Source organism: Bos javanicus, chromosome 8 (assembly GCF_032452875.1).
Source record: "Bos javanicus breed banteng chromosome 8, ARS-OSU_banteng_1.0, whole genome shotgun sequence".
Classification (NCBI taxonomy): domain Eukaryota; kingdom Metazoa; phylum Chordata; class Mammalia; order Artiodactyla; family Bovidae; genus Bos; species Bos javanicus.
Window position 1 is genome coordinate 1,691,075 of NC_083875.1, and position 25,636 is coordinate 1,716,710.

Genomic DNA, 25,636 nt, shown 5'->3' on the forward strand with positions numbered 1-25,636 from the left:
CGCCCTACCCCAGCAAAATTCACGGGGATGGGGCTGCTGACACGTGTTTAAACTTTGCGGGGGGGGGGGGGGGGGGGGGGGGGTTCCAGCTGATACCGATACCATCCCCCTTTGGATTATCAGTCCAAGGCTTCCAAATTAAATTGGTGGTAATTACTCAATTACCACAGAGTCAATTCTGTTGCCTAAGAGAAACAGTTGATGAGCTTAGCATTTGAATGGTTAGGAGTGGAAAGTAAGCATCAGAGATAAATAGACAGAAGGGAAGCTGAGTGACTGACTATTCCAGGATGTGTACTGAGAGAGCAAGATACAGCTCAGTGACCCACCCCACCACACCACCATAGCATCATGTAATGACCGATGAAGTGAAAGGAAAGCCGCTAGGTCATGTCTGACTCTTTGCGACCCTATGGACTATTCAGTCCATGGAATTCTCCAGGCCAGGATACTGGAGTAGGTAGCCTTTCCCTTCTCCATGGGATCTTCCCAACCCAGGGATAGAACCCAGTTCTCCCACATTGCAGGCGGATTCTTGACCAGCTGAGCCACAAGGGAAGACTGATGACCCTGAATGAAAACATGTAAGATTTATCAGTGCACTTCTGAAATATACCTGATGTACTCAGGGCTGAGCAGGAAAGGTGGAGGAATCGAAGGAAGTATAAGCCCCTTGTAGATATTCAACCAATATTTACTGAGTTATTTAACCAAAGGAATGGAAACACAGGATGGTTTCTGCCCTCTAGCGCTTACAGTGTAACTGAAAGATTATTTATTCAGTGTAACTGAAAGATTAATTATATAAAACAAATTTAAAAATTATTAAGTATCATGTTTGTCAAGTTAGGGCTGGGGTATGACTTTTCAACTTACACATATTTCTGTCTTTAAAACTTGGGAAAATGTGCCAGCAATGTAAGGCATAACGCAAATTCTAGAATAATTTCACGTCATTCTAGATAACACAAGCATGTGCATTAAATCATCTTCACGTAAATCACCACCCCCAAATTTATAATACAATTTTCTCCTAGAAAGCAGTTTTAAATCCTCTTATAAACTGATTATGGAAGAAAAAAAAAAATAGAAGCACAAATTTAAAAACATTCCATGCAAAAATGTTAACCCTAGCTTTAACCATAAACCAGTTTCTAAAAAGCCTTCACTTCAGGCTGGACTGTTGGCACGTAAGTGCCAGAAAACACCTGCAGATGAGTTTTCTTGTTAAGAAGTCAGGGAAGCTCTCGAACCTCTGCACGTGACTGACAGCCAACACCCGGCTGCAGCATCTGGCCAGGAGCACCCGAGGGGCCGAGGCTCACCGTGCCTGTTCATGTCCTCACTCCACCCTCCACCAGTCTGATGTCGGAGGGAGAGGTGGACAGTGTAAAAGGGCTCATTTCTCAACGTGTGAATACACACAACTGAATGTTAAATCCACCTGTAACTCACACCTCAGTGTCGTTATTTCAAGTGGTACCTGCTTCCTTCCTGACCGCCAGCCAAGGTGGCCTCGTGAGGAGCCAGAGAGGGAAGCCGGCCCAGGGTCAGCGCTGGCAAGGCGTGTCCTTTCTGCGGAACTTGAAACCGCCGCCTGCTGCTTTCCTACGCGGTCAGTTCTGATGGGACCGCCGTGTCTGCACTGAGCAGACAACCTGGTGGTAATGGACACTTACTGACCTTTTTACTTCCTGAATGGACTTCTCCAAGTAAAGGCTATTTTGAAGATCAGTGTAAAAGAATTTTTAAGGAATCATGAATCTTGATTTAGAACACAGATCTGACTTTATTATTTTTATCAGTCTGCATTTATTTATATATCCTATTCATACCTTTATACCGACTTTAAATAAAATTAATCTGTTTACATAAAATCATGTTCAGCTCCAAAAAAAACTGTAAAAAGATTACTTTTTAAAATGCAATATTTAAAACATTTGAAACAATAATAAAAATAACATGAACCCAGTGATATTTAAAATTATCATGCTATTCTCACAAAAGAGATCAATGCAAAATAGGTATCATCTGATGTTTTCACTCAATTTGTGACATTTCTAATCTCAGACAAGTATTTTCATTCAAGACTAATGCTTTACCTGCTCCTTGTAAAGACACTGCACTATTGCTGCATATTTACTAATGATTGTTCACAATTATTATTTTTCTAAAATTTCACATAAGAATCATTATTATATTCATTAATGCAAAAATTCCAAATTTTTAAAATGTCATTATTTCTTATGCTGTTTTTAAGAAGCCAGCTAATTGAGAGCTTTGAGGAATTAAAAACAAAAACACAACCCAAGAAACACCAGTTCCACACCCTAAGCTGATGAGGTCTGTGGACTCACAGCTGGACCAGGTACTAAAACCAAGGGTTAACCACGCCACCCCTGAGATTTCCACAGGACACGTCAGCCATCCACACCTGCTGCTCAGTCGCTCGGTCGTGTCCAGTTCTGGCCCGTGGACTGTGCCCACCAGGCTCCTCTGTCCAGCGCAGTCTGTTGTACCCAGCTGCTCACCCAGGAGCAGTGCCGCCAAAGAAACCAGACTCCAGTCACGGCTGTGTCTAACTGTTCTTCTCAACCTGAGTAACAGCTGACTATTCAGGGGACCGACAAAGGGCTACAGTGTTTAACTCCAGCGGGCTTGCTAGGGCACCTGCCGGGTGCCCTTCAAGTCCTCCTGCTTTGGTGTACTTGTTTAACTTGCACTTGGCCTGCCAGGTTAACTTCTAGCGTATTCGGCCCAATCCAGCTGAGAGAGTCAATTCCTAGGCAGGTTGATAAGAAGTCCAGGGGTCCCTGAGGAGAGAGGTCTGGGGTTCTCAAGGAGGAGGAAAGGACAAAAAAATTTTTTCTTTACATTCTTTAGTCTTAGCCACATAAAACATTTTTTTCTTTAAGCCCGGAACTGATGATTACACAACAAACAACTCAGTTTAAACTCTGTTCTAAGGATTATATAACAACGATGTATCCTGCTTGAGGACAGTTTTTCCTTCCTGAAAACCTTCTGACTAATCCTGATATCTTAAAATGTGTATTATGGGAGTGGGTCTGCTAGGATCTTTCTATTGTTAAATTCTAATTCTGTTATCCTAAAATGTAAATTGTGGGAGTGGGTCTGGTAAAATTTTCACAAACTTGAGGAATTATTTTGATTTATTGTAACAATTAACTAAAAAGTATCTAACTCCCTTGCTAACACTAGTGAGGGGGGCACTCGCTGTCCCCCTTCTGATGTCTGTGTCAGAAGCTTTCTCAGTCCCTTTCCACTTTAATAAAACTCTGCTACACAAAAGCTCTTGAGTGATCAACCCTGGTCCCTGGTCCCAAAGTTAAATCTTCTTCGGAGATCACCAATCCAACACCGTTCACCGTAAGCTATCACAACAAGTATCTAATGACAATCAGACTCGTAATTTTTCCTACTTGTGTAACAAAATGCATAAATTAAGATAACATCTGTTTTTATTAGCAAAATGTAGACAGCTGGCCCTCTGCATCCGGCTTCTACAGCCATGGGTTCAACCAACTATGGATAGAAAATATATTTTTTAAAGTTTTTAAATTTCTAAATATGTTTTTAAAAGCTCCAAAAATCAACTATTTACATAGCATTTACACTGCATTTCAATTATTCACACAGCATTTACACTGTGTTAGGTATTATATGTAATCTAAGAATGATTTAGATTCCGGCTTCCCTGGTGGCTCAGTGGTAAAGAATCCACCTGCCAAAGCAGGAGACTGAGGAGACAAAGGTTCGATCCCTGGGTCAGGAAGACCCCTTGGAAAAGGAAATGGCAACCCACTCCAGTATTCTTGCTGGGAAAATTCCATGGACAGAGGAGCCTGGCCGGCTACAGTGTGAGGGGCTGCAAAGAGTGAGACACAACTTAGTGACTGAACAACAACGGAGATGATGGAAAGTACACAGAGGTTACACGCAGACACGAGGACACTGTTTTCGTAAGAGGCGGGAACATCTGAAGACCAGGGCTCCTGAAGGTGATCCCTGTGAGGAGGGACTGTACACTAACACCGCCCATGAGACCCGTGTCATTTGGAAAATGCAGCTGCTCTCCCACTGTTCTTTACAGACAGATTTGTATGAAGACAGAAATCAACACCTGTAGCATCAGCAGGTCTGATTAGCAAACACAGGAGTAACAGAGACTGCCCGTGACTCCAACAGCAGTGGCAGGAGCCGGCTACATGGTGAGCTGCAGGCCGCCATCCACCACCAGGACGTGCCCTGTCACATACGGCGACTCTAGAAGAAATACGGCTGCCTGGGCCACGTCAAGGGCGTCTCCAAACCTTCCCAGAGGGATATTCTTCTTTAAAAGTTCTTCGTTCAAGTCTTTTGTCATATCTGTGTGAATGAATCCTGAAAGAGAAATGTTTGCCTGTTTAGTTGAAAAACGTAGACACTAAGAAACACTTGCTCAATTAAAAACATTCACTGCTGGAAATTTAATTTGAGGTTGTTAATAAACCTTGTTTTAGGAAACAGAATTTTGCTAATAATCAAACATTCAAGTCCTTATCTTTTATTCAGTTTAGTTCAATGAAGAGTTACTCAACACTAAAATATTTGACCACCAAATATTTGGTCCAACTCTTAGCACAATATAAGTGGATGGATATAAACATGAATAAGAATTCAGTTCCTCAATTCCATTCCTAAAGTTGAAGCTTCAATGCTTTGGCCACCTGATGCTAAGAGCTGACTCATTTGAAAAGACCCTGATGCTGGGAAAGATTGAAGGCAGGAGAAGAAGGGGACAAGAGAGGATGAGATGGCTGGATGGCATCACTGACTCAAAGGACATGAGTTTGAGTAAACTCCGGGAGTTGGTGATGGACAGGGAGGCCTGGCGTGCTGCAGTCTATGGGGTCACAGAGTCGGGTACAACTGAGTGATTAAACAAGAACAAACTCCTCAGAGAACCTGTAAGTCAGGGAGCCTAGCAGTGGCTGCCAGTCCAGAACTGGGGGCAGAGGCCAGGTTGTGAGGAAGGCAGCTGTCCCTGGCACTGGCATCTGCTCCTGGACACGATGTTGGACAAGCAGAGTAGGAACCTGTCCCAAACCCAGGCACCGTTCTCTCACTGCCAGAAGCTTTTTTTTTTTTTTTTTTCCAAATAATAGACTTTATTTTCTAGAGCAGCTGCAGCTTTACAGAAAAACTGATCAGAAAGGTGAGGGAATCCCACACAAGCCCCTCCCACACTGCGTCCCCCACGACCCCCAAGTATTAACGCCCTGCCTGAGGGTGCTGCATGACGGACCAGGAGTGCCGCAGAGGAAAGTCACGGCTCACGTCAGGGCTCAGCCGCTGGCTGTACAGCTGTCTGGGTTTGACAAATGCATTACCACGCATTCACCACTGCATCATGGACAGCAGTTTAACTGCCCTAAGTCTCTAGCTGCAGCTTCTTAAAATTCATACATATCATCTCCCAAAGTCAAATAAAATTAAAAAACAAGAAGGAATCAAACCAAAAGCATGAAGCTAGTCTCTAGGGAAACTAGTCCAGGCCCCTACCAAATTTCACTACTATTTTATGCTGCAGCTCGTGAACAACAGGGTCCTGAATTATAAATACATTCACAACCAGGGCACTGCACATAAACAGGCTCCCGGACTCTGTCACGTCTCAGAAGAGACCCGTGCAGGGGTATCAGTAGTCTGTAAACGCTCCACGCACCCACATTTGTGCCTGTACTGTTTCCCAACCTCTGCTCCCTCCTCGACCCCAGAGGACTATCTCCCAAAGCAATTTGCCATTTTATGAAGCTCTGGAAATTCTGCTTTACTGCTCGTTTACTACATACACATGTACAATGCCTTTCAAGCTGGGCTATAAAAATGAAAAACCCAGTCGGTGCCACTGTGTGAAGACGATGTCATTGTGACTGCCATTGACCAGGCAGAGGCTTCGGTGGCTGCAAAGCCATCTCTCCTTCAGCCAGCGAGGGAATGGAGGGACAGGAGCTCAGCTGAGGACACGGGTGCGGCTGCTGCACTTCACATCCATGACAACATGCTTGGTACACTTCTTCCAGACAGGAATGCCTTAGGAACCAATAGTCTTACTCATAAAAGCAAGTGCATGGTTCTTGTCCAGTGAGGGTTTATATCTGTCGGCTCCCAAGGAAATGAACTTCCTTCACCCATTTTTGGCTAGCTATGTTGTTGTTGCCGTTTAGTTGCTCAGCCATGTCAGCCTCTCTCAGGACTGCATGGACTGTTGCCCACCAGGCGCCTCTGTCCATGGGATTCTCCAGGCAAGAATACTGGAGTGGGCTGCCATTCCTTTCTCCAGGGGATCTTCCCGACTCAGGGATCAAACCCATGTCTCCTGCATTGGCAGGTGGATTCTTTACCACTGAGCCATCAGGGAAGCCCTGGCTAGCTACAGAGTATAAACAAACAGCATCTCACTTCCATATGGCTTGGTTACTCATTTAGCTTTGAACAGCTTGATCTATAGCAGAGATGTGACACTTGAATAAGACACCAGGATGTCAGCCTCTCTCAGGCACCAGCACCACCACCTGCAGGATAAAGCTCCCTGCTTAGATGTCTGTCCTCTGACACAAGTTCCTAGGACCTAGAAAGAATTAAAATAATCCCAGACACTTCTTTAGGGAGATAAAATAAGACTGTCGCCAAAAGCTAGACCAAGACTTTCACCAGGGCAAGTGTGTGTGTCCTAACATTACGTCTGTGAAAATGCACAGGGAGGCGGCGTGACAAGCCGCTGCCCGCCAAACAGCGCCGGAGAGCAGCGAAAGTCGTGTCCGCCGCGCGTCTGCCAAGCCTCTGCAGCACCTGCCAGCCAGCCTCGGCCCCAGTCATGAGCACAAAAGCGCCTCAACTGAAAAAGACACTGAGGGTCCCCGGAGAAATCCGTGACTGCCGTGCCATCTGTCCAAACGTCACACGCTTCAGTCCTCGGAGGTTCAGTCCCCCGTGACACGCACTCATGTGAGGGCAAAGTAAATCATGCACAAGCCGCAGTGTCAGCAGCTGAACCAGCAAAAGAGCAAGAACAACAGCGGAAGCGCCCCCTGGGAGGCAGAGGTCACAGGACGCCCGCGCACCCGTGAAGCACACCTCCGGCTTCTGCCTCAGGCAGCACAGTGCACAGCGGCCACAGCAGCCACACTTCTGCGGACAGACGGGAGGCAGGTGAGTGGCTGCGAAAGGCTGGGGAGACTGAAGGAAATGGGGACTCCCGAACGCTCGGGGCTCCAGGGTTTCTTTTGGGACGATGAAAATACGTGTTCTCAAGTGGGCCGCAGTGATGATGGAACGACTGTGTGACTGCACTCAACTCAGTACATCAGACACTCTAAATGGGCGAATTACACTATGTCATTACACTGCCATAAACCTATTATTTAAGAAGTAAAACAGTTCTACATGTAGCAACATGGAATCAACTCCAGCAGAGATTGCTCTATGAGGAAAGCAAGGTACAGAACATTCTTACACATATGTGTTGTGAATGACACGTGCTGCTGCTACATGAGCAAACAAAGGCTGTTGCAATCGGCGCCACATCGCTGAGCCCTGAGGGCCTCCGGGCAGACACGGACAGGCTGCTGCCACTGCAGGCCATGCCCTGCGGGACCCCGCCCCAACACTGCGCCTGCAGGGGGCTCAGGATGGGAGCCCAGGACGCTGGCCCAGATGTTAGCCGAGCACATGTCAGAGGAGTGACTTCAGGGAGCCCAGACACTTGCATCTTCATACACAGAGGAGCACTAAATTCCTTAATTTGAGAGGTCTGGTTTTCTCTAGTAAATAGTAATCTTGTGATGTTCTGACAACCTGGCTTTCGTCACAAAAACTCCCATGTATCTTGGCTCTTTGCACCAGTCCCTCAGAGCTATCGCAGAGGCTGCCTCCTGGACAGAACACACACACACGTCAATGGCTTACATATGAAATACAGAGAAAACTATACACACACACACACTTTACTGGCTTACATATGAAATACACAGAAAACTACACATGCCACACACACACTTTACTGGATAATACATGAAATACAGAGAAAATTATACACATCACACACACACCTAACTGGCTTATAGATGAACTGCACAGAAAATGACACACACACCACACATACACTTTACCAGCTTGTAAGTGAAACACAGAGAAAACCCAGCTGCAGGGGTTGCCTCTGAGGAAGGCACTGGATGGCCAGAAGACAACCCACTTTTCACTTTAAGCTTCTTTGTACTTTTGAATTTTGTACTATGTGTTTTATTACCTATTGAAAACACAGTTTTAAAAGTAATGTATCCAAAATAGTTTCAATTTATCAAATATTCTGTTTCTCATGTTCAATAATAATCAGTAACATTTATCAACGACGGGAAATTTACAGCTACTGTAATACCAAAATTAGCAACTAACTTATCTTTTAAAAGTTAAAAATCATTAGGAAGCAAATGAGAGGCTAATCTATTAATTTGCTTGTTTTTGTTTTTTCTGATTCGCTTTTTAACTGATTTTTCCTTCATCGGAATCTCCATTTGAAGGTGACCAGGAAAACTAACATTAAAAATAAACATATTAAACAACCCAATCAAAAAGTGGAAAAAAAGACCTCAACAGACATTTCTCCCAAGAAGAAATACAGATGGCTAACAAACACATGAAAAGATGCTCAACATCACTCATTATTAGGGAAATGAAAACCAAAATCACAATGACATACCACCTCACACCAGTCAGAATGATCATCATCAAAAAGTCTGCAAACAATAAATGCTGGACAGCATGTGGAGAAAAGGGAACCCTCTTGCACTGTTGGTGGGAATATAAACTGATAAAACCACTATGGAAGATGGTATGGAGATTCCTTAAAAAAACAGGAATAAAACCACCATATGACCCAGTAGTCCCACTCCTAGGCATATACCCTGAGGAAACCAAAACTGAAAAAGACACATGTAACCCAGTGTTCATGCAGTGCTACTTACCATAGCTAGAACATGGAAGCAACCTAGATGTCCACTGACAGATAAATGGATAAAGCTGTGGCACATATACACAATGGAGTATTACTCAGCCATAAAAAGGAACACATTTGAGTCATTTCTGATGACTCAGTGGATGAACTAAGAGCCTATTATTCAGAGTGAAGTAAGTCAGGAAAAGAAAGATAAATATCGTATACTTTGGAAGGAATGATGCTAAAGCTGAAACTCCAGTACTTTGGCCACCTCATGCGAAGAGTTAACTCATTGGAAAAGACTCTGATGCTGGGAGGGATTGGGGGCAGGAGGAGAAGGGGACGACAGAGGATGAGATGGCTGGATGGCATCACGGACTTGATGGACGTGAGTCTGAGTGAACTCCGGGAGTTGGTGATGGACAGGGAGGCCTGGCGTGCTGCGATTCATGGGGTCGCAAAGAGTCGGACACGACTGAGCGACTGAACTGAACTGGACTGAACTGAATGCATATACACAGAATCTAGAAAGATAATACAGAAGAATTTATTTTCAGGGCAGCAATGGAGAAACAGACATAGAGAATAGACCTATGGGAAAGGCGGGAGGGGAGGAGAGGGTGAGATGTATGGAGAGAGTAAAGTGGAAACTTACATTACCATATGTAAAATAGATAGCCAATGGGAATTTGCTGTGTGACTCAGGGAACTCAAACAGAGGCTCTGTATCAACCTAGAGGGGTGGGATGGGAGGGAGGTTCAAGAGGGAGGGGATATATGTACACCCTACGGCTGGTTCATGTTACTGTCTGACAGAAAACAACAAACTTCTGAAAGCAGTTATCCTTCAATTAAAAAATAAATAAATTAAAAAATATAAAAATATTAATTCTGATATTTCTCAGCTCTGTTCAAAGATCTGAAGAATCTGGTTGAAATCACTATCTAAAATTAACAAATAACCCATAGAATCAATTAGATGCTACCATTTCAGCTTGTACTTTGCTCCTGGTTGATGAAGCATATTCATACCAGGCTTATAGCATAGTCAATTTCATATATTATACTACAGCCAATATAATATAATAAAAGTCACTCTACTCAATGTCCACATTTCTGGCAACAGGTTTTTTCTTTCCTGCAGTGTAAATTGCAGTGGAAAGTAATATCTCTAGAAAGGCTATACAAGCACACTTCTCTAACACTCACAAAATTTCCCTTTGGACACAACTGGATCCGCACTGTTTAGTCTGTTGCCTTAACAACTAATTGACTGACAAAATTAAGCATTCCTTCTCCAGCGTTTCCATAGCATCATGCGGGTACCTACTTTGCACTCATCACATGGCAGTGTAATTATCTGTTTACACGCCTGTCTTTCCCACTGCACTTACTTCCCTGTGACACAAACACCTTATTCGTGTTTATAATCTGGAGCGCTGCCAGCCCTGGCACACGGGACACACTCGGGGAGTCTGCTGAATGAGTTACTAGACGTGAGGCACACTTGCATCATGCTTCAAGCATGCAGCTCGCAGCTCACTGTGACCCAGAGCTGACTCTCCATCACCCACACTGCTGCAATCCGCAAAGTGGGAAGCACGTAACAGAGCCCCCAACCCACAAACCATCTACTCTGCACATTAAAGTCGGCTCACATTAACACCCTGCTGGGCCGCACGAAGCACACACACACTCACCGCGCTGTCAGGACCACAGGGCCACTTCGGGATTACCTTTAGAAAAAGAATGCACCCATAGCGAGTCACTTCTCAAATGTTTACGGATATGGAGCCAGTGTCTGACTGAACACTCAACGGGGACGCAGGCCACTCCTGACAGGTCCCTGCTGGTGGACAGCTCTGGGCCACACTGGGCAGAGCGGCCCAGGTCGCGCTCAGCCTCCTCACGAACCCCCAGCGCACCGGCCGCAGTGCCCTCGGCAAGCTGGGACAGAGGTCCCGTGGCAGCCAGCGGAAGTTCAGGAGGGTATCCATCGTCTTTGAAAGCACAATAACCAAGCCTGCCATCATACCAGCTCACGAGTGATAACGCAGATTTGAGTTTTAGCACCTTTTTATTAGCCTCAACTAATCCAGACAATATTTATAAACTAGTAATTTGTCAAAAGGCAAATAATGTAAAGGTAAAAGTTATAAAATGGGAAGATCCAGACAGTTTAGAAAAATCATATTATGAAAAACCCAAAAAGACTTAAAGTTTGTAACGATATAAAAGGAATCACACAGAGGCCCTTCACTCACTAAAGAAGCAACTACAGCTACAATCACTGTTAAAATCAACTACTTCAGAGTCAGTTTTCAAAAGAATTCTCCCTCCTGAGTCTGCGTAAAGTATCTTTTTTCCTTCAAATTCCTCTCCGTGTTGAAATTCTAATGTGAATATGGGGTAGCTCTCTGAGGCGCAGTGACACCCAGTGAAAGGCATCTTCTCCATTTTGAAAACAAACGTACGTGACCTGTGACATTAATACTTTCTTCTCTACAAACACTGGCTTTCTGGAGTACAGGCTGACCTCGTTTTAAGGGGCCTTGCAGATACTGCACTTTGGGGTTTTTACGAGTTGTGGGTTTGTGGTAACTCTGGATCAAGCAAGTCCATCAGTGACATTTTCCCAACAGCCTTTGCTCAGTTCGTGACTCTGGGTCACATTTTGGTGATTCTTACAGTATTTCTGACTTTTCATTATTACTGTATTTGTTGTGGTGTCTGTAATCAGTGACCATTGATGTCAGCACTACAGACTGACTTGCTGAAGGTTCAGATGATGGTTAGCATTTTTTAGCAATAAAGTATTTTTTAGTTTATTTTCAACTGGAGGATAATTGCTTTACAATGTTGTGTTGGTTTCTGCCGTTCAACAACGTGAATCAGCCACAGGTACAGATATAAACGCTCCCTCGAGATCCTGCCTCCCACCCACCCTCCCATCTTAACTCTCCAGGTTGTCAGAGCAGTGGGCCGAGCTCTGCATGTTATACAGAAACTTCCCATCAGCCATCTATTTTACATACAGTAATACATGTTTCGACTTCCCTGGTGGCTCAGATGGCGAGGTCCGATGCTGTAAAGAGCGATATTGCATAGGAACCTGGAACGTTAGGCCCATGAATCAAGGCAAATTGGAAGTGGTCAAACAGGAGATGGCAAGAGTGAACGTTGACATTCTAGGAATCAGAGAACTGAAATGGACTGGAATGGGTGAATTTAACTCCGATGACCATTATATCTACTACTGCGGGCAGGAATCCCTTAGAAGAAATGGAGTAGCCATCACAGTCAACAAAAGAGTCTGAGATGCAGTACTTGGATGCAATCTCAAAAACGACAGAATGATCTCTGTTCGTTTCCAAGGCAAACCATTCAATATCACGGTAATCCAAGCCTATGCCACAACCAGTAACGCTAAAGAAGCTGAAGTTGAACGGTTCTATGAAGACCTACAAGACCTTTTAGAACTAACACCCAAAAAAGATGTCCTTTTCATTATAGGGGACTGGAATGCAAAAGTAGGAAGTCAAGAAACTCCTGGAGTAACAGGCAAAGTTGGCCTTGGAATACGGAATGAAGCAGGGCAAAGACTAATAGTGTTTTGCCAAGAGAAAGCACTGGTCATAGCAAGCACCCTCTTCCAACAACACAAGAGAAGACTCTACACATGGACATTACCAGATGGTCAACACCGAAATCAGACTGATTATATTCTCTGCAGACAAAGATGGAGAAGCTCTATACAGTCAGCAAGAAAAAGACCAGGAGCTGACTGTGGCTCAGATCATGAACTCCTTATTGCCAAACTCTATATTCTCTGCAGACAAAGATGGAGAAGCTCTATACGGTTAGCAAAAAAAAGACCAAGAGCTGACTGTGGCTCAGATCATGAACTCCTTATTGCCAAATTCAGACTGAAATTGAAGAAAATAAGGAAAACCACTAGACCATTCAGCTATGACCTAAATCAAATCCCTTATGATTATACAGTGGAAGTGAGAAATAGATTTAAGGGACTAGATCTGATAGAGTGCCTGATGAACTATGGACGGAGGTTCATGACATTGTACAGGAGACAGGGATCAAGACCATCCCCAAGAAAAAGAAATGCAAAAAAGCAAAATGGCTGTCTGAGGAGGCCTTACAAATAGCTGTGAAAACAAGAGAAGCAAAAAGCAAAAGAGAAAAGGAAAGATATAAGCATCTGAATGCATAGTTCCAAAGAATAGCAAGGAGAGATAAGAAAGCCTTCCTCAGCGATCAATGCAAAGAAGTAGAGGAAAACAACAGAATGGGAAAGACTAGAGATCTCTTCAAGAAAATCAGATGCCTGACTTCAGGCTCTACTACAAAGCCGTAGTCATCAAGACAGTATGGTACTGGCACAAAGACAGAAATATAGATCAATGGAACAAAATAGAAAGCCCAGAGATAAACCCTCGCACCTATGGACACCTTATCTTTGACAAAGGAGGCAAGAATATACAATGGAGAAAAGACAATCTCTTTAACAAGTGGTGCTGGGAAAACTGGTCAACCACTTGTAAAAGAATGAAACTACAACACTTTCTAACACCATACACAAAAATAAACTCAAAATGGATTAAAGATCTAAACATAAGACCAGAAACTATAAAACTCTCAGAGAACATAGGCAAAACACTCTCCAACATAAATCACAGCAGGATCCTCTATGACCCACCTCCCAGAATATTGGAAATAAAAGCAAAAATACACAAATGAGATCTAATTAAAATTAAAAGCTTCTGCACAACAAAAGAAACTATAAGCAAGGTGAAAAGACAGCCTTCAGAACGGGAGAAAATAATAGCAAATGAAGCAACTGACAAACAACTAATCTCAAAAATATACAAGCAACTCCTGCAGCTCAATTCCAGAAAAATAAACAACCCAATCAAAAAATGGGCCAAAGAACTAAATAGACATTTCTCCAAAGAAGACCTACAGATGGCTAACAAACACATGAAAAGATGCTCAACATCACTCATTATCAGAGAAATGCAAATCAAAACCACAATGAGGTACCATTTCACGCCAGTCAGAATGGCTGTGATCCAAAAGTCTACAAGCAATAAATGCTGGAGAGGGTGTGGAGAAAAGGGAATGCAAACTAGTATAGCCACTATGGAGAACAGTGTGGAGATTCCTAAAAAACTGGAAATAGAACTGCCATACGACCCAGCAATCCCACTGCTGGACATACACACTGAGGAAACCAGAAGTGAAAGAGACACGTGTACCCCAATGTTCATCACAGCACTGTTTATAATAGCCAGGACATGGAAGCAACCTAGATGTCCATCAGCAGATGAATGGATAAGAAAGCTGTGGTACATATACACAATGGAGTATTACTCAGCTATTAAAAAGAATACATTTGAATCAGTTCTAATGAGGTGGATGAAACTGGAGCCTATTATACAGAGTGAAGTAAGCCAGAAAGAAAAACACCAATACAGTATACTAACGCATATATATGGAATTTAGAAAGATGGTAACGACAATCCTGTATGTGAGACAGCAAAAGAGATACTGATATATAGAACAGTCTTTTGGACTCTGTGGGAGAGCAGGGTGGGTGGGATGATTTGGGAGAATGGCATTGAAACATGTAGAATATCGTATGTGAAACGAATCGCCAGTCCAGGTTCGATGCAGGATACAGGAAGCTTGGGGCTGGTGCACTGGGATGACCCAGAGGGATGGTACGGGGAGGGAGGTGGGAGGCGGGTTCAGGATGGGGAGCACGTGTACACCCGTGGTGGATTCATGTTGATGTATGGCAAAACCAATACAATATTGTAAAGTAAAATAAATAAATAAATAAACAAAAAACTGAAAAAAAAAAATATTGGCAAAAAAAAAAAAAAAGAAAATCAGAGATACCAAGGGAACATTTCATGCAAAGATGGGCTCGATAAAGGACAGAAATGGTATGGACCTAACAGAAGCAGAAGATATTAAGAAGAGGTGGCAAGAATACACAGAAGAACTATACAAAAAAGATCTTCACAACCCAGATAATCACGATGGTGTGATCACTCACCTAGAGCCAGACATCCTGGAATGCGAAGTCAAGTGGGCCTTAGGAAGCATCACTACAAACAAAGCTAGTGGAAGTGGAATTGAGCTATTTCAGTTGAGCTATTTCAAATCCTAAAAGATGATGCTGTGAAAGTGCTGCACTCAATATGCCAGCAAATTTGGAAAACTCAACAGTGGCCACAGGATTGGAAAAAGTCAGTTTTCATTCCAATCCCAAAGAAAAGCAATGCCAAAGAATGCTCAAACTACCGCACAATTGCACTTATCTCACATGCTAGCAAAGTAATGCTCAAAATTCTCCAAGCCAGGCTTCAATAGTACATGAACCATTAATTTCCAGATGTTCAACCTGGACTTTAAAAAGGCAGATGAACCAGAGATCATATTGCCAACATCCGCTGGATCATTGAAAAAGCAAGAGTTCCAGAAAAACACCTACTTCTGCTTTATTGACTATGCCAAAGCCTTTGACTGTGTGGATCACAATAAACTGTGGAAAATTCTGAAAGAGATGGGAATACCAGACCCTGACCTGCCTCTTGAGAAACCTGTATGCAGGTCAAGAAGAACAGTTAGAACTGGACATGGAACAACAGACTGGTTCCAAATCAGGAAAGGAGTACATCAAGGCTGTATATTGTCACCCTGCTTATTTAACTTATATGCAGAGTACATCATACAAAATGCTGGGCTGGATGAAGCACAAGTTGGAATCAAGATTGCCAGGAGAAGTATCAATAACCTCAAATATACAGATGACACCACCCTGATGGCAGAAAGCGAAGAACTAAAGAGCCTCTTGATGAAAGTGAAAGAGCAGAGTGAAAAATCTGCCTTAAAACTCAACATTCAGAAAACTAAGATCATGGCATCCAGTCCCATCACTTCATGGCAAACAGATGGGGAAACAATGGAAACAGTGACAGACTGTTTTCTTGGGCTCCAAAATCACTGCAGATGGTGATTGTAGCCATGAAATTAAAGATGTTTCCTTCTTGGAAGAAAAGCTATGACCAACCTAAACAACATATTAAAAAACAGAAATGTTACTTTACCAACAAAAGTCCGTCTAGTCAAAGCTATAGTTTTTCCAGTAGTCATGTGTGGATGTGAGAGTTGGACTATAAAGAAAGCTGAGCTCTAAAGAACTGATGCTTTTGAACTGTGGTGTTGGAGAAGACTCAAGAGTTCCTTGGACTGCAAGGAGATCCAACCAGGATCCAACCAGTTTATCCTAAAGGAAATCAGTCCTGAATATTCATTGGAAGGACTGATGCTGAAGCTGAAACTCCAATACTTTGGCCACCTGATGCTAAAAACTGACTCACTGGAAAAGACCCTGATGCTGGAAAAGATTGAAGGTGGGAGGAGAAGGGGACGACAGAGGAGGAAATGGTTGGATGGCATCACCAGTGTGATGGACATGGGTTTATGTAGGCTCCGGGAGTTGGTGATGGACAGGGAAGCCTGGCATGCTGTAGTCCATGGGGGTCACAAAGAGTCGGAACTACTAAACAACTGAACTGATATGTACCTCAGCTTCTTTATCCATTCAGATGTTGATTCACATCTAGGTTGCTTCCATGTCCTAGCTACTGTAAATAGTGCTACAGTGAACACTGGGGTACGTGTGTCTTACTGAGCAATGTGGCGCGTATTTTCACATGTTTATTGCTCATCTGGATGTCTTCTTTGCAGAAATGTCTGTTTAGGTCTTCTGCTCATTTTTTGATTGGGTTGTTTGTTTTTCCCATATTGAGCTGCATGAACTGCTTATATATTTTAGAGATTAATTCTTTGTCAGTTGTTTGCAATTATTTTCTCCCATTCTGAGGGTTGCCTTTCCATCTTATTTATAGTGTCTTTTGCTGTGCAAAAGCTTTCAAGTTAATTAGGTCCCATTTGCTTTTTTTTTTTTTAATTTCCATTACTTTAGGAGATGGGTCAAAGAGGATCTTGTGGTATTTTTAAATTAAAGTATGAACATTGGTTTTTTAGATGCAGTGTTACTGCACATTTAATAGACTACAGTATAGTATAAACATAATTTTTATATGCACTGAGAAACAAGGTTTGCTGATTGCTTTACCGTGATACAAGCTCTACTGGGGTGTCTGGAACCAAACCCGCAGTCTCTCAGGTTATCAGTAAGTCAGTTACTGCAGGCAATTATGTCATGAAATGTGCAAAGGACATCACCAAGGCAGCCTTGTTGGATTACCTCCTCTGATTCGTACTGTTATGAAAAGCACACTGTATGACAGTGCTATTCAGATATTTTAAATATAAAGACGTGTTATTTCTTTAATCTAGATGCAGGGACTATGTTAGGGAATGGATGCATTGTTTGAAGTTCTGCTTTGACAAACTGACAACGTCTAAATTAGCAAACACTGTATCCTCGTGAGCAGCAAACAGATAACACATCCCCAAAGAGGACAAAGACAATTAAAATGCAAACAGTTCTGCCAAGGGGTACAACTTGGGCTCAACTGCAGTATATACGTCACCAATACGCCTCATCCCACCTACTTGACATTCATACATTCAGTTCTTGAGAGTTCCAAGTTATGCCTGACTTTTAAATGGGGAGTTTCTCTTGTGTCCAGCACAGATACAGCATGCCTGGCCTGAGTCTTGGCCCCCAGCCCCATCAGACAGAGTTCAACACCCCCCACCACCATGCTCCATGTTCTTTGTGGGGTCCCGGCTCCTGTCCCCAACCCCCTGAGAAGTGCTTACAGACACAAGACCGGTCTTTGCTATTATTTTATAAAACCATGCTGCTAAGTCGCTTCAGTCATGTCCGACTCTGTGCGACCCCAGAGATGGCAGTCCACCAGGCTCCCCCGTCCCTGGGATTCTCCAGGCAAGAACACTGGAGTGGGTTGCCATTTCCTTCTCCAATGCACGAAAGCGAAAAGTGAAAGTGAAGTCACTCAGTCGTGTTTGACTTAGCGACCCCATGGTCTGCAGCCTACCAGGCTCCTCTGTCCCTGGGATTTTCCAGGCAAGAGTACTGGAGTGGGTTGCCATTGCCTTCTCCATTTATAAAACCATAGATTCACATAAATTAAAAGAAAAAAGTTTCCACTCACCTGGTGCAACTACATTCACTCTAATTTTCTTTTTTGCTACTTCTTTGGCAAGAGCACGTGAAAATCCGACTAATCCTCCTTTACTGGCACTGTATACAGACTGGCCGGAATTGCCTTTTAAACCAACAACACTTCCTAGAAAAAGAAATGAGAGCAAATTCAAACTACATTCATAGGGTTATTATTCTGCACGTTCAGATAGTCTATAGTAAACAAACAAGGTACAAACCCTTACCTCGTCTTTTGCTAAAATGAGGAATTCTAACCATTGTCATTTGAGTAGCAAGACTTAGAGTCTGCTCAGAAACAGGAGCCGAAAGAAGCTCATGTAGAACCCGGAGGACTAGGCAGGGGCTGAGAACTGATCCACTAAATGACAGCACTCATGCTCATCTCTGAGGAGGTGGAGCATGATAAAAAGCCTACAGAGTTTATAGAGGCTTCCAGGAGGAAGAGGTTAAAACCAGAACAGACAAGCCAAGTAAAGACTGATTTTATGACATTGCATGAAGTTTTTATTTCCAGCTAAAAAACAGTTCATTTGAAGATAAATTTTACTAAATTTCAACTACTGTTGATTAAATTAACAAAGCTTCTACTGTAAACTTTTTGTAAAATTGTAATTTAGTTACTTTCAGAGATGTATCAACTTGTACTGCCTAGTTAAAGATTCTTGGGTGGCTCAATTATATGAATATGAAAGAATAACTTATAACCCAAGTATCAACTGTATGCAAATAAATTCTTGGAGAACAGAAATTGGGGAAGTCATTTTCTGCATCAATGACCTGTATATGTAATGTAGAGTAAGGGAGTTAGAGAAGGCGAGGTTCAGAAAAAGAACCAGACTGGCACTTTACAAGAACAGATCACCTTTAATGAGGCGAAAAGGGGCAGCATTCCGATTAGTGAGCTGCTGCACTAACCCAAAAAAAGAGTAAGTATATATAGGCATGTATGTGGAAATCTACTGTCTTAAGGAGACCTATTCTTCTCCAAGGTTGTTCAGAGTAGTTATCTCTTAAATGGCTGGGGCAAAGAATTCTGGAGATCGGCCAGAGGCTGGACTGGCTAGGAGCTGGTCATAATCAACCTTGATGTCCACTTTTTTCTTTGGGTGAGAGAGTTCTTTGTTTTGCATAGAATGGTGGGGAGGACCTGTGTTGGGGGCCAGAGTGAGGTACTCCGCCCGCGACAAAGGTCATGAGGAAGGAGGCTCGACATACGCAAAGGCGGGATCGAGCCTCAGGAGTCCCCCTGGAACTCCTCGAGCATCTACCCCCATAACCAGAGCCTGCCTACTTTACTACTTTGTGCTCTCACCTACATCTCTGACTTTACGGGGGTCTGTCCCCCACCACCTCTTTCGGAGAAGGAGTTAACCTAGAGCTCCAGTTAATAATAATTCCTGGGCGTGATAAGAGTGTTTTAACCTACAAACTCCTCTGAAGGTTCTCTAGCCTGCCTGACAGGCTTGTCCGGCCACATGTGATTGCTCACAGCCTCCCAACCGTGAGAGGCACGAGATGCTTTAAACCTTCTAAAAACAGGTTCCTTAGAAAAGTTAGAAAACTATTAGTATAAGTATAATGGGCTGATTAGAAATTGTATTGGTGAAGGGTTTTTCATTTGTTGAGCCAATGTTTGTTGCTAAGTCTCCACATCCCCTGCCCTTACACACATTAATGAATATATAGAAGAAATAAGTATTAACCTTTGATATTAATCACGTTAGACCTTAGGCTAAGTAAATTCTTTCCTTAACTAAAACCCACTACACCGTCACCCTATAGGAATGTAACTTTATTTGGGTGGTGTCTGTTTTAAGAATAATCACCCCTGGAGAAATAAGTGTCCTGGTTGACTGACCGTTGTCACAAGGAGAGGGTCGTAAATTGTCAGCAGGCCCCCCCTGGCCAGAAGATGATGTAACACCCCTAAGACCTCTGTATACATTTGTGTGAAGCACCTGACTTTGATAAAAGTCAGGACTGCTGTCCCCAAGTGACTTTTGCATAACATCTCAGTGTATAAAAGTAGACCATGGAAAATAAAGAATTGGGATCAGTTTCTAGAAATACTGGTCTCCCCATGTCGCTCTCTCTCTCACTCTGGTTGAGTCTCCATCTGGAGCGCGGAACCCACCATGCTTACTAATTATGCCTGGGCTTCTAAGATCCGACCGGGGAGGCCTCAGTGTGTCCTCTCCTTCGGGAGAACGGAAGGACGCCTGCGGCCTACGTAAGTGGTGCAAACTTCTTGTCTTGAAGTTTTATTGGTCTCCCGCGTAAACCAAGCTACTCAGCCTCTTTTCTCCACTGAATTTTCCTACTGAGCTATCCTTATTCTATTACTCTTTATATCCTTAATTAACGTTTAATTAAGCAGTTGTTTCCTGATCTTCGCCTACGCCGTCTCTCCTTCGAATACCCTGGATCAGCCGGGGCTGATCCCCGGCAGACCTGGAAGGGAGTTTGAACTCCAGGCTATTTTGAGCCATGTAACTTTCCTTCAGGTAATATAAAAAGTAACCAAGAACCTCAAAAAAGAAGGAATGATGCTAAAGCTGAAACTCCAGCACTTTGGCCACCTCATGCGAAGAGTTGACTCATTGGAAAAGACTCTGATGCTGGGAGGGATTGGGGGCAGGAGGAGAAGGGGACAACAGAGGATGAGATGGCTGGATGGCATCACTGACTCGATGGACGTGAGTCTGAGTGAACTCCGGGAGTTGGTGATGGACAGGGAGGCCTGGCGTGCTGTGATTCATGGGGTCGCAGAGTCGGACACGACTGAGCGACTGAACTGAATTTTAGAGAGAAAAAAAAAAAACTCCAAATACTTCTTATGATCAGCAAGTCCAAGAATAAAATATTTATCCACACTAGGTGTTACATGTTAGTTAATGACAAAGGAACAGAAAGGAGTGCAGAGAGAGTGAGAAAAGACACTCTGATCAGACAGAGGAAATGCAGGTGGGGTCTGGGGGAGGAAGAGAAACAAAGAGAAACACAAAAAAGAAAAATAAAGACTTGGAGGCAAGGCTGAGCAGGAGGCTTGAGCAGCTGTGGTTCCACCACACACAGCTGTTCCTCTGCAAAGGGCTAACTTCTGAAATACCAACGTCCTTTCCAGAAATTTACAGTAACCTCTTTGGTCATAGAGACCCCTAGAGACCCCTAACTTATTTTCAGTAGTCTATTTTATTGACTTACAGCACAAGTCTAAAAGTCTGCATGTAAGCAAAAGGCTGATAGGGGGTTTGTTTTGTGCATGTCTAAAGAGGGGATGTTTCCAAGTTGAACAAATACCCCCCTTTACCAGGAGAGATGTGCATGGTAGTATACCAGCTTACAAGAACCCAGATCATTACCTGGCTATGTCAGATAGCAAAAGTCAGCTCAGTTACTAATCTTTCAGAAGAAAATTGACCTCTCATATTTTTAAGGGTAAATATCCAAAACGTTCTAATTCTTATTAGCACAATATTCTTTCCTTTGGTCAATTTCAAAAAGGAAGCACTCTGTATTCTGGCTTGGAAAAACACTTCCTGTTTTAGAGTAGGGTCACTTACTCTAAGGAGCAGCATCCCTTTTTTATGGCCTATAAGGTATCACCACTTAAATGGGAGACGGCAGGCATGCTCCTATTCTCAAATTACCACATTGAAACGAAATCTCAAGTCACTCTGCATTTTAAAGTCTACAGGCATACACTCCACTCTGCCCTATGGGGCCGGTGAACTGAAGCCCAGGAGTTACTTAACATCCATTCTAAACACTGAAAAGGTTATTCTCTTAAGAAAACCTCCTCTTAGACCTCTGTGCTGGATTTGCTAGTGACCCACACAGCTGCTGCAGAAGTCATTTTTTAGCCCTCACCAACTACAAGTTTTTCATTCCTTGATCACATTTTGAAAATTTGGTTTCATGTAAGAATCAGGATGTCCAATTTTTCTTAAATGTGCAAAAGAGCTGGTCAAACTGAACCACATTTGTGCATAGCAACGACCTGCTGGATCGGAGCTATCCACACAGCCTCTGGACTCCAAAGCTGGGGGCCTCAGGTCAGGTATCTCCAGGTGTGTGCTGTCACCTCCCCAGTCCCTGGTGGTGTCACTCCATAACACGTGCTTGACCGCTAGAAGGATGTGAATTGCTGATTCCTGTTTCACCTATTAATCAGTTAATAAAATCCTTTTTCCATGGGTAATAAAGACACATTCTGTCCAAGTTTCACAGGTAAATAAACTCCAAATCAGCTGATTAAATTTCTGTGGTGCCATGAGATAATACTATACACGCAGAGGTAAAGACTCACCTACATTCACAATGGACCCTCTCTGCTGTTTAATCATTGTCTTCAGGGCAGCTCTACAGGTCAGCATGGAGCCCAGGAGGTTAGTATGGAGCTGAGAGAGCATATCTTCAGTATTTGTCCTTACTAAGAGGTTATCCCTACGAAAAAAGCAAAATCAAACCAAAACAATCCCGTGTGATTTAAAAATGGGGCAAGACAAATTAAAAAGTCAAGAAATAGATAATATTTTTTTTCTAAAAGTAGAATATAAGAAGAGCTTTGCCTCTGAGTTAGCCCATTTTAAACTTGATCTGTGAGGAAACATATATAGTCACAACAGTGGTTACCCAGGAAGTACTAACTGGGAAGAAAACAAGAGAGTCATTTGGTTTCTGGTAAAATTCTTTAGCTCAATATGGGTGTTGATTACAATGTTGAAACTAAACTGTACCCTTAATATGTGCACTTCCCAGACATCATATTATACCTGTACCACACACACATATAACTATTCCAATAGCACACGTTTAGTTTAAAAAGGTTTTTTTCCTCTGTAATAAAATAACATTTTGACATGCAAAAAAACTAAACGAAACCCTTATTATAATCTCAATATAAAACAATGAAAAAAGTGTGCAGCTTGACAGACCAAATTTTAAAATACATAACTTTTCTTCCAATTAGAAGTAAAACAAGTTAATATACTAACTCATATTAATCAAAAGAAAATTAGGACGAAAAAAAATTAGAAATGTACTGAAGTTTGTGACCAACCTGTTAATTCCAGCTGCATTTACCAAGAAATTAACGCGACCTAAATTTTTCTCTATCTCTTCAAATGTATTTTGAACATCATGTTCTTTGGCAACATCACAGCTCAATGCCAAATGGTCTCCTACACAACAAAATTAAATTAGAATTACTAATAAAGTATACCTTGGCTGTAAAAATGATTCAGTACACATTCATCAAACACCTACTATGAGCTAGTGTCAGTGAAGTCGCTCAGTCGTGTCCGACTCTTTGCGACCCCATGGACTGTAGCCTACGAGGCTCCTCTGTCCATGGGATTTTCCAGGCAATAGTACTGGAGTGGGTTGCCATTTCCTTCTCCAGGGGATCTTCCCGACCCAGGGATCGAACCTGGGTCTCCCGCATTGTAGACAGACGCTTTACTGTCTGAGCCACCAGGGAAGTCCTATGAACTAGTGTAGTAGTGTCAATTACTCAGTTATGTCCCACTCAGTAGGGTCTGACTCTTTGCAACCTTTTGGGCTGTAGCCCACCAGGCTACTCTGTCCATGGAACTCTCCAGGTAAAAATACTGGAGTGGGTAGCCATTTCCCTTCTCCAGGTGATCTTCCCAACCCAGGGATCCAAACTGGGTCTTCCTGCATTGCAGAGGGATTCTTCACCATCTGAGCCATGGAAGCCTTAGATCTGTTCTATCCAGAACTTGAGATAAAGGATGATTAAGTCCCAGATTCCTGATCTCATGGAGTTCAGTCTAAGAAACTGGATGGAGGAAGGTGGGGAACAAGCAGAAGCAAAGTAATGCAACAGAATGTAAACCTTAAAACACTTTTTTAATCAACAAAAGTCAGGGAGCACCTTTCTCATGTTCATAGCACTTTGTATGAGTCACCTACCAATATTTACAGTTTGACACTGACCCTATGCCATTTAATTCAGCAGTTCTCTCAGTTTTATATTCCTATTTTGTAAACTTGAGACATTCCCAGTGGCTTAGCAGTAAAGAATCTGCCTGCAATACAGGAGACACAAGAGACACGAGTTCAATCCCAGGGTTGGGAATATCCCCTGGAGAAGGAAATGGCATCCCACTCCAGTATTCTTGCCTGGAAAATTCCATGGACAGGGGAGCCTGGTGCGGCTACTGACCATGGGGTTGCAAAGAGTGGGACACGACTGAACACGCTTGCATATATAAGCTTAATGTCTAATTCAGTTACATTCTTGTCGAACTGGTTTCTTGGCTTTGAAATAAACTCTAGGGTTTTTCTGTTTAACTATAACACAATCTTATATGGCCATTATTATAGCGTGACTATTAGAAAAGATGAAACAAAGCAGGAAGCTGTTTTTTAAAATGCTCAAATCATGAAAAAAATTTTACTAAAAACTGTTCAATGTTTTTTTAAAGTCCACTTTCTGGAAATGTTTAAATTAAAAAAAAAGAAAATTAAACTTCAAAGAAAGCACTCTTTATTCATTATACCACTTAACACTCTGCCTTTTTTTTTTTTTTTAAAGGTAAACAATTCTTTTCTGGCTAACCTTGCGTGGTACATTAACACTAAAATTACCTTCTTAAACCTCTGGAGACTTATGTGAAGTCGGGGCGACGATGCGTAAAGGTGCCCCGACAGTGGACGAGGTGCCCCTGAGCCCAGCCCTCCTAACTCTAGCTGAGAGCTCGATCCTTCACAGCACCCCGTCTCACTACCAGCCAGAGACCGAAATTCGCAAAGCAACTGTGAATCCATTCCTAATACAGGGGGGGATGAAATTTAAGCGGAATCTGCCGGAACAATCTCACTGTCCCTTGGTGAAGGTCATCAGGGCATAAGAGTGCTTCAACGCTGTGGACGCCGAGAGGCGAGCCCACGCACATCCCGTACTAGTGCAGCCGCCAGCGGCCCGAGGCGGCACTCCCTGCTCATGCGCACACGCGCGGGCCTCCTCGCGAGACCCGAGCACGCCTGTGCCGCCCCTCGCCCAGCATGGCGGGGAGAGCGCCCAAGACGGCTTCTTGTACCTACACCGGCCGCGCGAAGAGGGGGTGCGACCCCGGTCGGTACCCACCGCCGAGGTCCCCGGCCGCGGCTCTGGCCCCCTCCAGATTCCGGGCGACGATGGCCAGTCGATAGCCTCTCTGGGCCATCAGGCGGGCCACCGCCCTGCCGATGCCCCGGGAGCCTCCGAACACGGCGCACACCTTGTCCATCTGGGACGCGGAGCCGCAGGCCCGGGGGAAGAGGCTACAAGAGACGGCCCTTCCCAACGGCCTCGTAAATTCACACACCGCGGCGCGCTCAAACTGAATCGCGGGCCTACGGCTCTCGCCGCCGGATTGGAACCAGTGCGGGCCCAGAAACCCAGAGAGCCGCGACCGCTAGTCACGTTGGCGCGTCGACGTCAG

General features: G+C 43.5%; 1 protein-coding gene across 1 annotated transcript; it reads right to left on the reverse strand.

Annotated features, from left to right (window-relative positions):
* Window positions 1-673: 673 nt before the first annotated feature.
* CBR4 (carbonyl reductase 4) lies at window positions 674-25,636 on the reverse strand. The gene is made up of 5 exons (XM_061424901.1): window positions 25,300-25,636; window positions 23,248-23,368; window positions 22,495-22,631; window positions 18,175-18,309; window positions 674-4,404 (listed from the first exon to the last, which is right to left on the reverse strand). The coding sequence occupies exons 1-5, from the start codon at window positions 25,439-25,441 to the stop codon at window positions 4,226-4,228; spliced, it is 714 nt and encodes a 237-aa protein (XP_061280885.1). The 5' UTR covers window positions 25,442-25,636; the 3' UTR covers window positions 674-4,225.